The 17,881-nt window shown below is 36.3% G+C and overlaps 1 protein-coding gene across 1 annotated transcript in view; it reads left to right on the plus strand.

The window, feature by feature from the left end:
- The first annotated feature begins 3,887 nt into the window (after positions 1 to 3,887).
- The window catches only part of LOC100372476 (gem-associated protein 4-like), a 59,524-nt gene continuing 45,530 nt past the window's right edge, over positions 3,888 to 17,881 (plus strand). The window contains exons 1-5 of the mRNA XM_085492152.1: positions 3,888 to 4,399; positions 6,580 to 7,309; positions 8,779 to 8,875; positions 9,145 to 9,217; positions 9,713 to 9,895. Of these exons, the coding sequence (XP_085348278.1) occupies positions 3,980 to 4,399; positions 6,580 to 7,309; positions 8,779 to 8,875; positions 9,145 to 9,217; positions 9,713 to 9,895 (1,503 nt within the window). The 5' untranslated portion in view covers positions 3,888 to 3,979. The remainder of the gene's footprint in view (positions 4,400 to 6,579; positions 7,310 to 8,778; positions 8,876 to 9,144; positions 9,218 to 9,712; positions 9,896 to 17,881) is intronic.

Consider the following 17,881-nt stretch of genomic DNA (forward strand, 5'->3'; position numbering starts at 1 on the left):
TTAACTTTGCCAAAAAGAGGCATATTACACAGTGAATGGTGGGAACCAAGGAGGTAGTTCAGCGAAACTAGTCAAGTAAAAAACAGTTAATTGATAAATAAATAAATAAATAAATAAATAAATAAATAAATAAATAAATAAATAAATAAATAAATAAATAAATTAAGGCTAGGCATCAGTGCCCGGATGTTGTTTACTTTGACTTTCAGAAAGCTGTTCCAACATTGTCTATGCGTTTATTCTCCTTGGATTCCGTCTATGTGCAAACATTCACTACTGAACCTTCGAAAATGCTTATCAATTGACTTTCCACCAAAAAAACACAACTTTATACATGTACGGGAAAGGTGGCGTGTTCATGAATATGAAACAGCGGAAAAGTCGCATTAAACAGCTAGTTACTCCAAAAACAACAAAATGTGCAGTTCTTTTTCTCGCTGCATACCCTTGGGCATGGAATTAAGCTCAAACATAAACAAAATGTCCAGTTCAATAATAATAATAGTTTATTACGCAACTGTAATCTGCTTATGGATACAGTATGGTAAAAATAGTGTAAAATAAAGCAACTAAAATAACTACAAATTTAAAAGGCCTAATAACTACACAAAAAAATTTGCATATTTTGCATTGAACCAATGCAAAATCATAACTATTTTTGTAAATTAATTTTCATATGACAATTGCTACACAGTTGTGAGAAAATATGAATCAATTTCTGAACGTTTGAATTGAGTCACTGACGTCATCTGCAAAAAGTAAAGCAAATGATTTGAATCCCTAAATGTCCTTTAGCTAACCAACGTCAAATTTAATTCAATGATAAAGAAACTGAATAAAAGAGGACCCAACATACACTAATCACTATTGACCTCTTACTATAAATAATAATAAATAACATGATTTGATTCATCTATAGACCACGGTTACTAATACCGTATAGTAACCGTGTATAGACGAAAGGTGTGTGATTCAACTGTTACATCAATGTACATTTAACATGTTTGTAAATTGTAGGGACAATGGCACAATTATTCAATTACAAAACTGTTTCAAAACTTTTACAGTATCACTGGGTGTATTGCAAAAAGGAACACTTGAGCATTTCATATTACATTGTGAATGTTTCTCAGCACAGAGAAAAACCCTTATGGAAAGGATTGAAATGCTCCTATGTAACAAAAACGAACTAAATTTACATAAAGACTTCATAGCAAACAAATAAGTGCTATGTTTAATCCTGGGTGACAGTACAAGGCAGTATTCAGTCCAGTGTGACGAAATTAATTCTTTTACAAAAAATTTCTTAGTTGATGCCATGGAGAGTAGAAAGAAGTATACAGATAATATTTAATATTTTTCCAGTGTACTTCTTATATTTTAGTTTTCATATTTTTTTTTGTGCTACTTTTAGATGTTTTTGTTGTTGTTATATTTTGTTATTTTAGTTCATGTAACTTAATTTCTTTTTGTTTATCAAAAGTTTTTTTATCCATAAGTCTTTGAGTGAAATGTATTTTTTATTTGGTGCAGCTCCTAATTTACATAGTGAGCCCATGTTACAAAAGGGAAGCAACAAATAAATAAATAAATAAATAAAAAGATAAATAAATAAAAAGATAAATAAATAAATAAATAAATAAATAAATAAATAAATAAATAAATAAATAAATAAATAAATAAATAAATAAATAAATAAATAAATAAATAAATAAATAAATAAATAAATAAATAAATAAATAAATAAATAAATAAATAAATAGTAATTTTATTAACACTTATACACATTTCCCGGAGAGATTGGCAATGGTTACAAAGAATAAAAAGTTAGTAGTAGTGTTACCTCAGGGTATTTACATTAATAATCTTTGTCCATTGTCAATAGTTGTATTAAACATTTTGCTGACGACAACACATTGTTTAGTATATCAAGTCTGTGTCTGGCTATGCTTATACAGTAATGTCGTGGTTATGTATCATTATGGTGACGTACATATTATACCAAGGGATTTGCGCAGTTGGTCTCCCCATGGAGGTATACCTCCATGGTCTCCCGCCATAGAATAGCGCAAAGTATGACTTTCTCTTATATTTTGGCACACCTTTACTTTGAATAGAGTCCGAAACAGTCGTCTGTTTCAGGCTACGAGTAGATGGGCGTCACTAAAACCCGATCAATGTCTCAAATTAACTCGGATACGACACATTTTCAACAAAAAATCACTGTTCAATGGAACACAAATCCCAATCGGGAAATGTGAATACTAGTATTTCACAGACACTATAATTTGACTGACTACCCTCACACACCATGAGCACTGCATAGTGATTGCTGGTGTATGGTCAACTAATAAAAACAGCGAAACTTGGTACAAGTACATCTGATAAAGATGTCAGTATTTGATATATGCTGATGGCTCCAGACCAAGCTTCAAAGATAACCAAGGAAAAATAACATGAACTCATAGTAGGCAAATTTGGGGGCATAATGGTAGAGAAACTTAAGAAAGTATACAGAATAAATTTTAGGACAAAACAAATATCCTCTACGGGTGCATTCGGTAAACAATTTGTAAAGTTGTCAATTATTCCTAACATGATTAGACACCGGGTACGTTTCCTTAAGTTGTCAATTATTCCTATCATGATTAGACACTGGCTACGTCTCCGTAAGTTGTCAATTATTCCTATCATGATTAGACACTGGCTACGTCTCCGTAAGTTGTCAATTATTCCTATCATGATCAGACACTGGCTACGTCTCCGTAAGTTGTCAATTATTCCTATCATGATCAGACACTGGCTACGTCTCCGTAAGTTGTCAATTATTCCTATCATGATCAGACACTGGCTACGTCTCCGTAAGTTGTCAATTATTCCTATCATGATCAGACACTGGCTACGTCTCCGTAAGTTGTCAATTATTCCTATCATGATCAGACACTGGCTACGTCTCCGTAAGTTGTCAATTATTCCTATCATGATCAGACACTGGCTACGTCTCCGTAAGTTGTCAATTATTCCTATCATGATCAGACACTGGCTACGTCTTCAAAGTTCATAAAAGCAACCACACAGAGTACACGATACATACCGCTTTCAATATAGTTGTGCAGATAACAAAATATAGCTGGGAAGAATCACTGAAGGACAACATTATCTCGCAAAGATTTGCAGAAAGTATATATAACCAAGGAAACGACGATGAAGATGTGTTTCTACTTGAGTAAAACAGATGCTGTGCAAAGACAAGTGATGTCCCGAAGATGCGTGGGTTGCACGAACTTGGCTTTGGCCAACAAAGAACTCCCTTCACCGATAGTAGTCGAAATCTGCACACTTTAATTTAGAAATGCCTTACATGTACATCTACTAATGAAAAACACAGTTATCGGAATTTAATATTCTTCTATAAATATAAGCAAAAAAATCATTGTTTTGTTTGAAACGTTTCGCATATTTCTGATTTAGTGTTATCGAGTGTTATCGAGTATATTTTATCCAGAACGAACCATTTGTTTGAAAAATGAAAAATTGGCATTTTTGGAAGAGTTTCCACAGGAATCTACATTAAAAGAATTCATTAGAATTTCCTAATAATGGCTCACATTTTGGTGATCATCATCGCGATACCTGCGTGATACTATGATTTAAAAAAATAACTAAAATAAAAACATGTTGTAAATGTCAAGGAACATCCAACATCCAACAACATTAAACTAAATCAATCATGCACAAATAAAAGCCAAACATGCTTGGTTGGGAAAAAAAGAAAAATGTATACTTTCCAATCTTCCAGGCTCTCTCCAGAATACTCGTATACTAATGGCTCACCCCTTATGTTGTAAAACTTACATTACCCATAGTGCTTTGTGGAGACAAATATGGCAACCCACATGAACGCAATGTGTCTACTACGTTCCGATTATTTAGTTGGTGATTATGAACACTAACAATTATCGCAATTGAAATAATTGTCATGGAGTTCACGGAAGAGTTTGCTGTTCTACAAGGTAGTTTTATGTTGATTGAACGCAGTAACGTGTATTGTGATGCCAAGTCGCTTAGCGTAGATTTGGAACTCGTTTCTGACGCCATCAACGACATTGTCGATGGACTGTCAAAACCACACGATGTCAGTGAACAAGAACTATGGCGATTGAAAATTCACTCTGTCATGTTCGTAAAATGGCTGGAAAACTGTCACGATACTCCACTTCCCAAATCAGATCGTAATAATCAAGTTGATAAGAAAGAGTGGAGCAAAGAAGACGTCAATGATTTTGGGAATTTTCAAGAAAAGTATTTTGTGAACAGTGTCTGTGTGGTTCCTACAATTCCCACACAGTTTTATACTGAACTATTGAAAACATTGGGATGGAGTAGATATCTCTTCCAGGTAAGATGCTGCGTATTTCCGATACGGAGACTAGTAATTTGATCGGATTCCGTTCAACCACAGGGAGCCCAGGAACTATAATCAACTGTAGTACGCAGTCTCTATGAGCGGGGGGGGGGGGGGGTATCGGCTGGTATCTAGTGTAAAAAATAGACAAGGGATGAAGGCTCCAGCCAGCTCACATTTTTTAAACTCGAAAAAACAGACGAAAAGAATGAAAAATAAAATCTAAAAAAATACCAGGTTGAAGAATATTAGTTGCTCTTTCAAATTTTGCCAAAGCCTTGCCTACATTTTACCGATATCTGCAGAATAAATCAAGAAAACTACACAAATTTACTCCATTTAGGAATTCCTAACGGTTTGCCCGAATGCATGGCAAAGTTTTGAGGTGTGGCCTGTAGGATTTGGCAACAACCAATCACAAGACTGGTTACGAACCAGTGACCTCGATGTGGTTCGTAACTAGTCTTGTGATTGGTTGTTGACAAATGCTGAACAGGCCACGCCTTCAACTGTGCCGCGCGTTCGGGTAAGAAAAAGCAAAAAAAAAATTTCACTCCTAGTGCCCACGAACTTGCATCTATACCTTAATGTGTTAATATGATTTGCCGAAGCAAGGGATGTAAGGCCAGGGTACAGCCTCAGAGGACTGAATCATGAAATTGCTAACTGATCACAAGTCATTGGGCAGGCAACTTGATATAAACAACGTAGAATAATCTACTAAATATACTAAATAATCTACTAAAGTTTTGTATGTCTGTAGTCATTTCTGTGATTTTATTTGGCCGATTTGTTTGTGTAATGTATATAATGAATGAGCAGTGTTTACTCTAGGACGTGCAATTGCGTGGTTCCCCACCTACTACACTTTGTGCGCCCTTAAAAAAAATACTCCAAGGCCGAAAATGGCCCATTTCCTCACTGCCCATTGAATTTTTTAAATAATGGCCTGTGCGTGTTTAGAGTTTCTTACATCTTGGGTTGTGCAACTTATAAAGTTGAAAGTCAGCATAGGTGGATTTTTCAATGAAAATAGAAGTCCCAAAAAATATTTGATCATTTTTTAACCCAAATAAGCCCCAGCCAGGACAATTTTTAGATGGGCCAAATTACAGCAGAAATGAGAATCTGGTATTACTGGTAGGTAATTAATATGCATGGATTTAAAATTCAAACAAACCAAGTTCCCACATTTATACTAAGTAATTTATGAGAGCAAGTTTAACCCTAAACTAATTACTTCCATGAATTACCCTGGGAGTTCCAAGTTTCATTGACATGCGACAATTGGTTCTTGCTATATCAATTGAAAAGCTATGAAGTACATGTAATCATGCACAAATTGACCTGATAGGTCAAATCACTAATTAACAAATCAAAATGATGAATGATGCCAAAGTGTTCAAATTACCATAGCTCACTTAAATATGTTAATATTATTGAACGCAATGCGGAAGAGATTTGTTGATGTTGTAGTATGATCTTTTGGCTTGGATTTTGATGGGAAAACAGCCTAATTTGTTTTTAAATAAAAAAATTAGTGGTTTCAAAAAATAAACTGAGCATTCGAAGAATAATTTAACATTGTTTACAGTGATAACAGCTCATTGTCGAAATGAGTCTTACCCATTCACGCTAGTCACAATAAACATCATACGCTTGAATGGGCCCCAATGACTACGGTAAAACTTAAATTATGCTCTATTTTAGTCATCAGGAAATATTTAAATGTACGAAAAATGACGCCAAAATATTAAAGAAAACACCTTAAAAAACTGCTGAAAAATCATGATTTATTGATATCATTTTTTTAAAAACCCCAGCTGCCCAGGGTGAATTTACGACAGAATCCGGTACACAAAATTAGTAAATTTTTAGCTTTTCCACCTATATCTCAGGTATTGATCATTTTTCAGTGAAAAAACTGAGAAGCTCTCAAACAATGCAAAGACCTGATTATTTTGGGATTGTCATTTTTGCATACTAATTACACAATTTGCATTATTAGCCAATTTTAAGCCCTATATCAATACATATTTCAATATGACTTGGTACATACATATAGTTGCTCTAGGGTATGCCACATGCAGGCCTGTTTAGTTTTTTGTTTCAAATAATTGTCTCATTTTGCATATTAAATATTTTCAGCTTTTCGATTTTGTTTTATTTTTTAGTGTCTAATGAGAGTTAACTGTGAGACAGCCATAGTACTGATAGAACATCTCTTCCTGTATCTTTCCAAAGAAGACAGTAATACAAAGTTTCTGGTTGAACTATTGGAATGCGTTTGTAACTATTGCCGTAGCAACAGTCATGTAGAACTCCTACCTACATTTTTGTCCCAACTATTGAAAGCAATTCAAAATCGCCATCCTGACATGTTGAAAACTAACATCTTTAAGATTTTAGTAAAATTTTTAGATGACCTCACAAAACATGGTGTCATAAATGATGCGTCATCAGATGAAATACTACAAGACTGTTTAGCAAGGAATGCCAAGCAACAAAGTTACAGCATGGAGAGGAAGAAAATGAGTGATGATCTTCCATCTTTTCTCAAATCTCAGACTCTGATACTGGAGATACTTATATCTTTTTTATCAGAGAATATTTTTGTTGACTGTGAAGATTCTTTCACAGTCTTATTGAGTGATGGATGTCAGAGTATGAATCCAGTGATTAGGTCATTGGTGGAGCTGTTCCAAAGAATTGAAACATGTGGCCAGTTTGACAAAGCAGTTGTCACAAAAATTGCAACATTACAGACACGCATACCATGTACATTGCACCCAGTATGCCAATCTCTTAATGAATCTGCTGTTATCAGAGATGAGGTTGAAATCTTGGAAAATAAATTGACTGATGTCATTTGGAGAATAGATGAGAGATTGACTGGATACCGAGGTAAGTTTTACAGCCAGCACCTGTGGATCTTTCTGTCACCACAGTATTGTTACAAGTCAAAGACACCCTAGCTAAAGGTGAATATTAACAATGGCACATCTTGTCAAGGAGAGATGATTCCAAGATGAGTTGGCAATTTGATTTTTTCTAAATTTAATGTAATTTAAACTGTATTGAGATCATAAACGCTTTAGAGGTTCACAAATATTTATGGGTTTTTTTTGAAACAAAGTCGACACTGCGGAGCTGTTCATATTACTGATTGTTCGTCGTTGTCGTCAACGTCAAATTTACAATTTCAACTTCTTCAAAACCGCAAGTCAGAATGTTTTCAAATTTAATATGCAAGTACCTTGGATGGTTCTTTCTCAAATTGTTCACTTCATGTCAAAACCTCAAATTTGTTCAATTTGTGATGATATCTTCAATTCTCTAACTTTTGTGAATCTTTTTGTCATTACTGGTAAAAGTGATATTTTCGACTTCTTTTAAAAATACCCAAGTTCAATTGCTTTGATACTGTAAAATGACTAATTTTCACTGGGTTTAAATTTCACTGATTTACCATTTCAGGCATATTCAGTGGGTTTTAAATTCATTGTTTTATCATTTAGATAATGTGTTCTATGCTAAATTTTACATATTCACTGTGTTTTAATTTAGCGCATTTTTCCAGTCAGCGAAATAAGCTAAATTAAAACCTAGTGAATAATTACCCCCTTTACAGTATTATACATATAGGTACTACATGTGGACTTCTCTCAGATTTGTTCATTTCATGATGATATCTTCAATTTTGGTGAATATTTTTGTCATTTTTGGTGAAACAGCAAGTCTGATTGCTTTGATATTATACATATTGTTCATTTTCTAATGATATCTTCTGTTCTTTTATTGAAATGTGTATTGCTAACAGCTGAGCTATCTCAGCTGACAGGCTGCTTGTTTTTCATTTTTAGTCAAAAATATCCTACTTTTGTGTATGGGGGAAGGAGTATGTGTGTGTGTGTGAAATTTGGGTTTGAACTTGTCATATGTACTTCTTACAAACAACACCCTGACTTTGCGGCTTGAACTAATTTTTGAAATTGTAACATTGCAATACAACCCGACAAGTACTTTTCCAACCAAAGCACTTGCTCTCCAAGTTTTGCTTAGATATATTGCTGTACTATTTGGTAACTTTTATACAATTTGTATATTACTCTATCAGGGACCTAAAGTTAATACAGTACATGTAGTATTAATTGAGGCACATTAATCTTGATTATTAATAATATGATTATCTCATTGTTCACGTTCATTTCTAGTCATAATTGTTCCCACCTAAATTTTCTTATCAAAGTTTGTTTAGATACAATTTAGATACAATTCAGGTAGCAAGTGTATCATTAGTTTGTATTCATTTGTAACTAAATTTTGAAGAGCCAAGTCTATAATAGTTTCGCTATGTTTTATTCTGTTAACAGCTGCAATGGATTGGTTGTTGTCTTGTAAGGAGTTGTGGTTTGATACAAGATGGATTCAATGTGTTTCCAATAATCTGCCCTCTATAGCTACTGTACGGTGAGTAAACTTTATTTTCTCAATTAGAAGCGCCTGCCATGGTTTACATGTGAGCTCTAAATATTCGTCTGTTGAAATCATGTTGAAATCATGTTGACATCATGAGACCAAATAATATAATGAAATTCAATATTCAATTTTGATTTATTGTTTTTGGTTGTACTGTCATAGCAACCATCTTGTCATAGTTGAGTGTTGATGTAAGTTAAACAAATGTAAATACAATTTTCTGAAACAAGTAAGAAACAGTATGTTTCTTTTGCTTTCAGATCTGTTACCATGGTTATCGACATATTACATAACATTGATAATAAAAGCAGTCTTTTTGAGCACCTCAAACTGGTAAGACTTGTGTACGGGATGGTGTTATACATGTAATTTATTGTCACATTGTGTCAATATGTAAATTTGCATTTTCGCCAATAAACCAGTGAGAACAGTAATTTCATGTGAAAGTGTCCAATTACTGTGGAAATCTTCCATGATGAATAGAACGCGAATGACACTTTTTCATAGAATACCCCAAATATCTATCAAATGTATGTCAACTGTAATGTTTTTATTGAAATACAAAGTAATCTCCATAAATTCATATGTTTATTGCAAAGCACAAATACAAACTACACACAGAGTACAATGAATCTACAGATGTCAGCAGCCATGTCAGTGTTGGTCACTTTATTATATTATTGATATTGACAACAAAATGTTTCAACTCATTCAAAATATTATCAAGATTGCTTCTTGCAGTCTTTGGTATCTCTGTTATGAAATGTACTCAGAAATGTAATAATATTGTTGTAAATTCCAAACACTTGTATGAATGTTCTATTGTAGGTGTTATTGCAATGCCATGCAAGTTTGCCTTTGTCATCACAAAATATTCTACGTGATTATTTGATAGACGAATATGGACTGCCAACATTGTACGAAAAATATTCACCGGATGATTTCAGTCAACAGCTCACTACTGTCTTTAATAAGCTGGTGAATGTGGAAGAAAATATTGATTTCATGCAGGCAAGTCTCAGAACACTCCCTGGTAGATATTGATTTCATGAAGACTAGTCTCAGAACACTCCCTGGTAGATATTGATTTCATACAGACTAGTCTCAGAACACTCCCTGGTAGATATTGATTTCATACAGACTAGTCTCAGAACACTCCCTGGTAGATATTGATTTCATGAAGACTAGTCTCAGAACACTCCCTGGTAGATATTGATTTCATGCAGACTAGTCTCAGAACACTCCCTGGTAGATATTGATTTCATACAGACTAGTCTCAGAACACTCCCTGGTAGATATTGATTTCATGCAGACTAGTCTCAGAACACTCCCTGGTAGATATTGATTTCATACAGACTAGTCTCAGAACACTCCCTGGTAGATATTGATTTCATACAGACTAGTCTCAGAACACTCCCTGGTAGATATTGATTTCATGCAGACTAGTCTCAGAACACTCCCTGGTAGATATTGATTTCATGAAGACTAGTCTCAGAACACTCCCTGGTAGATATTGATTTCATACAGACTAGTCTCAGAACACTCCCTGGTAGATATTGATTTCATACAGACTAGTCTCAGAACACTCCCTGGTAGATATTGATTTCATACAGACTAGTCTCAGAACACTCCCTGGTAGATATTGATTTCATACAGACTAGTCTCAGAACACTCCCTGGTAGATATTGATTTCATACAGACTAGTCTCAGAACACTCCCTGGTAGATATTGATTTCATACAGACTAGTCTCAGAACACTCCCTGGTAGATATTGATTTCATACAGACTAGTCTCAGAACACTCCCTGGTAGATATTGATTTCATACAGACTAGTCTCAGAACACTCCCTGGTAGATATTGATTTCATGAAGACTAGTCTCAGAACACTCCCTGGTAGATATTGATTTCATGAAGACTAGTCTCAGAACACTCCCTGGTAGATATTGATTTCATGAAGACTAGTCTCAGAACACTCCCTGGTAGATATTGATTTCATGCAGACTAGTCTCAGAACACTCGCTGGTAGATATTGATTTCATGAAGACTAGTCTCAGAACACTCCCTGGTAGATATTGATTTCATACAGACTAGTCTCAGAACACTCTCTGGTAGATATTGATTTCATACAGACTAGTCTCAGAACACTCCCTGGTAGATATTGATTTCATGCAGACTAGTCTCAGAACACTCCCTGGTAGATATTGATTTCATACAGACTAGTCTCAGAACACTCCCTGGTAGATATTGATTTCATGAAGACTAGTCTCAGAACACTCCCTGGTAGATATTGATTTCATGAAGACTAGTCTCAGAACACTCCCTGGTAGATATTGATTTCATGAAGACTAGTCTCAGAACACTCCCTGGTAGATATTGATTTCATACAGACTAGTCTCAGAACACTCCCTGGTAGATATTGATTTCATACAGACTAGTCTCAGAACACTCCCTGGTAGATATTGATTTCATGAAGACTAGTCTCAGAACACTCCCTGGTAGATATTGATTTCATGAAGACTAGTCTCAGAACACTCCCTGGTAGATATTGATTTCATACAGACTAGTCTCAGAACACTCCCTGGTAGATATTGATTTCATACAGACTAGTCTCAGAACACTCCCTGGTAGATATTGATTTCATACAGACTAGTCTCAGAACACTCCCTGGTAGATATTGATTTCATACAGACTAGTCTCAGAACACTCCCTGGTAGATATTGATTTCATGCAGACTAGTCTCAGAACACTCCCTGGTAGATATTGATTTCATACAGACTAGTCTCAGAACACTCCCTGGTAGATATTGATTTCATACAGACTAGTCTCAGAACACTCCCTGGTAGATATTGATTTCATACAGACTAGTCTCAGAACACTCCCTGGTAGATATTGATTTCATACAGACTAGTCTCAGAACACTCCCTGGTAGATATTGATTTCATACGGACTAGTCTCAGAACACTCTCTGGTAGATATTGATTTCATACAGACTAGTCTCAGAACACTCCCTGGTAGATATTGATTTCATACAGACAAGTCTCAGAACACTCCCTGGTAGATATTGATTTCATACAGACTAGTCTCAGAACACTCCCTGGTAGATATTGATTTCATACAGACTAGTCTTAGAACACTCCCTGGTAGATATTGATTTCATACAGACTAGTCTCAGAACACTCCCTGGTAGATATTGATTTCATGAAGACTAGTCTCAGAACACTCCCTGGTAGATATTGATTTCATGAAGACTAGTCTCAGAACACTCCCTGGTAGATATTGATTTCATGAAGACTAGTCTCAGAACACTCCCTGGTAGATATTGATTTCATGCAGACTAGTCTCAGAACACTCCCTGGTAGATATTGATTTCATGAAGACTAGTCTCAGAACACTCCCTGGTAGATATTGATTTCATACAGACTAGTCTCAGAACACTCTCTGGTAGATATTGATTTCATACAGACTAGTCTCAGAACACTCCCTGGTAGATATTGATTTCATGCAGACTAGTCTCAGAACACTCCCTGGTAGATATTGATTTCATACAGACTAGTCTCAGAACACTCCCTGGTAGATATTGATTTCATGAAGACTAGTCTCAGAACACTCCCTGATAGATATTGATTTCATGAAGACTAGTCTCAGAACACTCCCTGGTAGATATTGATTTCATGAAGACTAGTCTCAGAACACTCCCTGGTAGATATTGATTTCATACAGACTAGTCTCAGAACACTCCCTGGTAGATATTGATTTCATACAGACTAGTCTCAGAACACTCCCTGGTAGATATTGATTTCATGAAGACTAGTCTCAGAACACTCCCTGGTAGATATTGATTTCATGAAGACTAGTCTCAGAACACTCCCTGGTAGATATTGATTTCATACAGACTAGTCTCAGAACACTCCCTGGTAGATATTGATTTCATACAGACTAGTCTCAGAACACTCCCTGGTAGATATTGATTTCATACAGACTAGTCTCAGAACACTCCCTGGTAGATATTGATTTCATACAGACTAGTCTCAGAACACTCCCTGGTAGATATTGATTTCATGCAGACTAGTCTCAGAACACTCCCTGGTAGATATTGATTTCATACAGACTAGTCTCAGAACACTCCCTGGTAGATATTGATTTCATACAGACTAGTCTCAGAACACTCCCTGGTAGATATTGATTTCATACAGACTAGTCTCAGAACACTCCCTGGTAGATATTGATTTCATACAGACTAGTCTCAGAACACTCCCTGGTAGATATTGATTTCATACGGACTAGTCTCAGAACACTCTCTGGTAGATATTGATTTCATACAGACTAGTCTCAGAACACTCCCTGGTAGATATTGATTTCATACAGACAAGTCTCAGAACACTCCCTGGTAGATATTGATTTCATACAGACTAGTCTCAGAACACTCCCTGGTAGATATTGATTTCATACAGACTAGTCTTAGAACACTCCCTGGTAGATATTGATTTCATACAGACTAGTCTCAGAACACTCCCTGGTAGATATTGATTTCATGAAGACTAGTCTCAGAACACTCCCTGGTAGATATTGATTTCATGAAGACTAGTCTCAGAACACTCCCTGGTAGATATTGATTTCATGAAGACTAGTCTCAGAACACTCCCTGGTAGATATTGATTTCATGCAGACTAGTCTCAGAACACTCCCTGGTAGATATTGATTTCATGAAGACTAGTCTCAGAACACTCCCTGGTAGATATTGATTTCATACAGACTAGTCTCAGAACACTCTCTGGTAGATATTGATTTCATACAGACTAGTCTCAGAACACTCCCTGGTAGATATTGATTTCATGCAGACTAGTCTCAGAACACTCCCTGGTAGATATTGATTTCATACAGACTAGTCTCAGAACACTCCCTGGTAGATATTGATTTCATGAAGACTAGTCTCAGAACACTCCCTGATAGATATTGATTTCATGAAGACTAGTCTCAGAACACTCCCTGGTAGATATTGATTTCATGAAGACTAGTCTCAGAACACTCCCTGGTAGATATTGATTTCATACAGACTAGTCTCAGAACACTCCCTGGTAGATATTGATTTCATACAGACTAGTCTCAGAACACTCCCTGGTAGATATTGATTTCATGAAGACTAGTCTCAGAACACTCCCTGGTAGATATTGATTTCATGAAGACTAGTCTCAGAACACTCCCTGGTAGATATTGATTTCATACAGACTAGTCTCAGAACACTCCCTGGTAGATATTGATTTCATACAGACTAGTCTCAGAACACTCCCTGGTAGATATTGATTTCATACAGACTAGTCTCAGAACACTCCCTGGTAGATATTGATTTCATACAGACTAGTCTCAGAACACTCCCTGGTAGATATTGATTTCATACAGACTAGTCTCAGAACACTCCCTGGTAGATATTGATTTCATACAGACTAGTCTCAGAACACTCCCTGGTAGATATTGATTTCATACAGACTAGTCTCAGAACACTCTCTGGTAGATATTGATTTCATACAGACTAGTCTCAGAACACTCCCTAGTAGATATTGATTTCATACAGACTAGTCTCAGAACACTCCCTGGTAGATATTGATTTCATACAGACTAGTCTCAGAACACTCCCTGGTAGATATTGATTTCATACAGACTAGTCTCAGAACACTCCCTGGTAGATATTGATTTCATACAGACTAGTCTCAGAACACTCCCTGGTAGATATTGATTTCATACAGACTAGTCTCAGAACACTCCCTGGTAGATATTGATTTCATGAAGACTAGTCTCAGAACACTCCCTTGTAGATATTGATTTCATACAGACTAGTCTCAGAACACTCCCTGGTAGATATTGATTTCATGAAGACTAGTCTCAGAACACTCCCTGGTAGATATTGATTTCATACAGACTAGTCTCAGAACACTCCCTGGTAGATATTGATTTCATACAGACTAGTCTCAGAACACTCCCTGGTAGATATTGATTTCATACAGACTAGTCTCAGAACACTCCCTGGTAGATATTGATTTCATACAGACTAGTCTCAGAACACTCCCTGGTAGATATTGATTTCATGAAGACTAGTCTCAGAACACTCCCTGGTAGATATTGATTTCATACAGACTAGTCTCAGAACACTCCCTGGTAGATATTGATTTCATACAGACTAGTCTCAGAACACTCCCTGGTAGATATTGATTTCATACAGACTAGTCTCAGAACACTCCCTGGTAGATATTGATTTCATGAAGACTAGTCTCAGAACACTCCCTGGTAGATATTGATTTCATACAGACTAGTCTCAGAACACTCCCTGGTAGATATTGATTTCATGAAGACTAGTCTCAGAACACTCCCTGGTAGATATTGATTTCATACAGACTAGTCTCAGAACACTCCCTGGTAGATATTGATTTCATGAAGACTAGTCTCAGAACACTCCCTGGTAGATATTGATTTCATACAGACTAGTCTCAGAACACTCCCTGGTAGATATTGATTTCATGAAGACTAGTCTCAGAACACTCCCTGGTAGATATTGATTTCATACAGACTAGTCTCAGAACACTCCCTGGTAGATATTGATTTCATACAGACTAGTCTCAGAACACTCCCTGGTAGATATTGATTTCATGAAGACTAGTCTCAGAACACTCCCTGGTAGATATTGATTTCATGAAGACTAGTCTCAGAACACTCCCTGGTAGATATTGATTTCATACAGACTAGTCTCAGAACACTCCCTGGTAGATATTGATTTCATACAGACTAGTCTCAGAACACTCCCTGGTAGATATTGATTTCATACAGACTAGTCTCAGAACACTCCCTGGTAGATATTGATTTCATACAGACTAGTCTCAGAACACTCCCTGGTAGATATTGATTTCATGCAGACTAGTCTCAGAACACTCCCTGGTAGATATTGATTTCATACAGACTAGTCTCAGAACACTCCCTGGTAGATATTGATTTCATACAGACTAGTCTCAGAACACTCCCTGGTAGATATTGATTTCATACAGACTAGTCTCAGAACACTCCCTGGTAGATATTGATTTCATACAGACTAGTCTCAGAACACTCCCTGGTAGATATTGATTTCATACGGACTAGTCTCAGAACACTCTCTGGTAGATATTGATTTCATACAGACTAGTCTCAGAACACTCCCTGGTAGATATTGATTTCATACAGACAAGTCTCAGAACACTCCCTGGTAGATATTGATTTCATACAGACTAGTCTCAGAACACTCCCTGGTAGATATTGATTTCATACAGACTAGTCTTAGAACACTCCCTGGTAGATATTGATTTCATACAGACTAGTCTCAGAACACTCCCTGGTAGATATTGATTTCATGAAGACTAGTCTCAGAACACTCCCTGGTAGATATTGATTTCATGAAGACTAGTCTCAGAACACTCCCTGGTAGATATTGATTTCATGAAGACTAGTCTCAGAACACTCCCTGGTAGATATTGATTTCATGCAGACTAGTCTCAGAACACTCCCTGGTAGATATTGATTTCATGAAGACTAGTCTCAGAACACTCCCTGGTAGATATTGATTTCATACAGACTAGTCTCAGAACACTCTCTGGTAGATATTGATTTCATACAGACTAGTCTCAGAACACTCCCTGGTAGATATTGATTTCATGCAGACTAGTCTCAGAACACTCCCTGGTAGATATTGATTTCATACAGACTAGTCTCAGAACACTCCCTGGTAGATATTGATTTCATGAAGACTAGTCTCAGAACACTCCCTGATAGATATTGATTTCATGAAGACTAGTCTCAGAACACTCCCTGGTAGATATTGATTTCATGAAGACTAGTCTCAGAACACTCCCTGGTAGATATTGATTTCATACAGACTAGTCTCAGAACACTCCCTGGTAGATATTGATTTCATACAGACTAGTCTCAGAACACTCCCTGGTAGATATTGATTTCATGAAGACTAGTCTCAGAACACTCCCTGGTAGATATTGATTTCATGAAGACTAGTCTCAGAACACTCCCTGGTAGATATTGATTTCATACAGACTAGTCTCAGAACACTCCCTGGTAGATATTGATTTCATACAGACTAGTCTCAGAACACTCCCTGGTAGATATTGATTTCATACAGACTAGTCTCAGAACACTCCCTGGTAGATATTGATTTCATACAGACTAGTCTCAGAACACTCCCTGGTAGATATTGATTTCATACAGACTAGTCTCAGAACACTCCCTGGTAGATATTGATTTCATACAGACTAGTCTCAGAACACTCCCTGGTAGATATTGATTTCATACAGACTAGTCTCAGAACACTCTCTGGTAGATATTGATTTCATACAGACTAGTCTCAGAACACTCCCTAGTAGATATTGATTTCATACAGACTAGTCTCAGAACACTCCCTGGTAGATATTGATTTCATACAGACTAGTCTCAGAACACTCCCTGGTAGATATTGATTTCATACAGACTAGTCTCAGAACACTCCCTGGTAGATATTGATTTCATACAGACTAGTCTCAGAACACTCCCTGGTAGATATTGATTTCATACAGACTAGTCTCAGAACACTCCCTGGTAGATATTGATTTCATGAAGACTAGTCTCAGAACACTCCCTTGTAGATATTGATTTCATACAGACTAGTCTCAGAACACTCCCTGGTAGATATTGATTTCATGAAGACTAGTCTCAGAACACTCCCTGGTAGATATTGATTTCATACAGACTAGTCTCAGAACACTCCCTGGTAGATATTGATTTCATACAGACTAGTCTCAGAACACTCCCTGGTAGATATTGATTTCATACAGACTAGTCTCAGAACACTCCCTGGTAGATATTGATTTCATACAGACTAGTCTCAGAACACTCCCTGGTAGATATTGATTTCATGAAGACTAGTCTCAGAACACTCCCTGGTAGATATTGATTTCATACAGACTAGTCTCAGAACACTCCCTGGTAGATATT

This window comes from Saccoglossus kowalevskii, chromosome 17 (genome assembly GCF_978046115.1).
Source record: "Saccoglossus kowalevskii chromosome 17, keSacKowa6.1, whole genome shotgun sequence".
NCBI lineage: Eukaryota > Metazoa > Hemichordata > Enteropneusta > Harrimaniidae > Saccoglossus > Saccoglossus kowalevskii.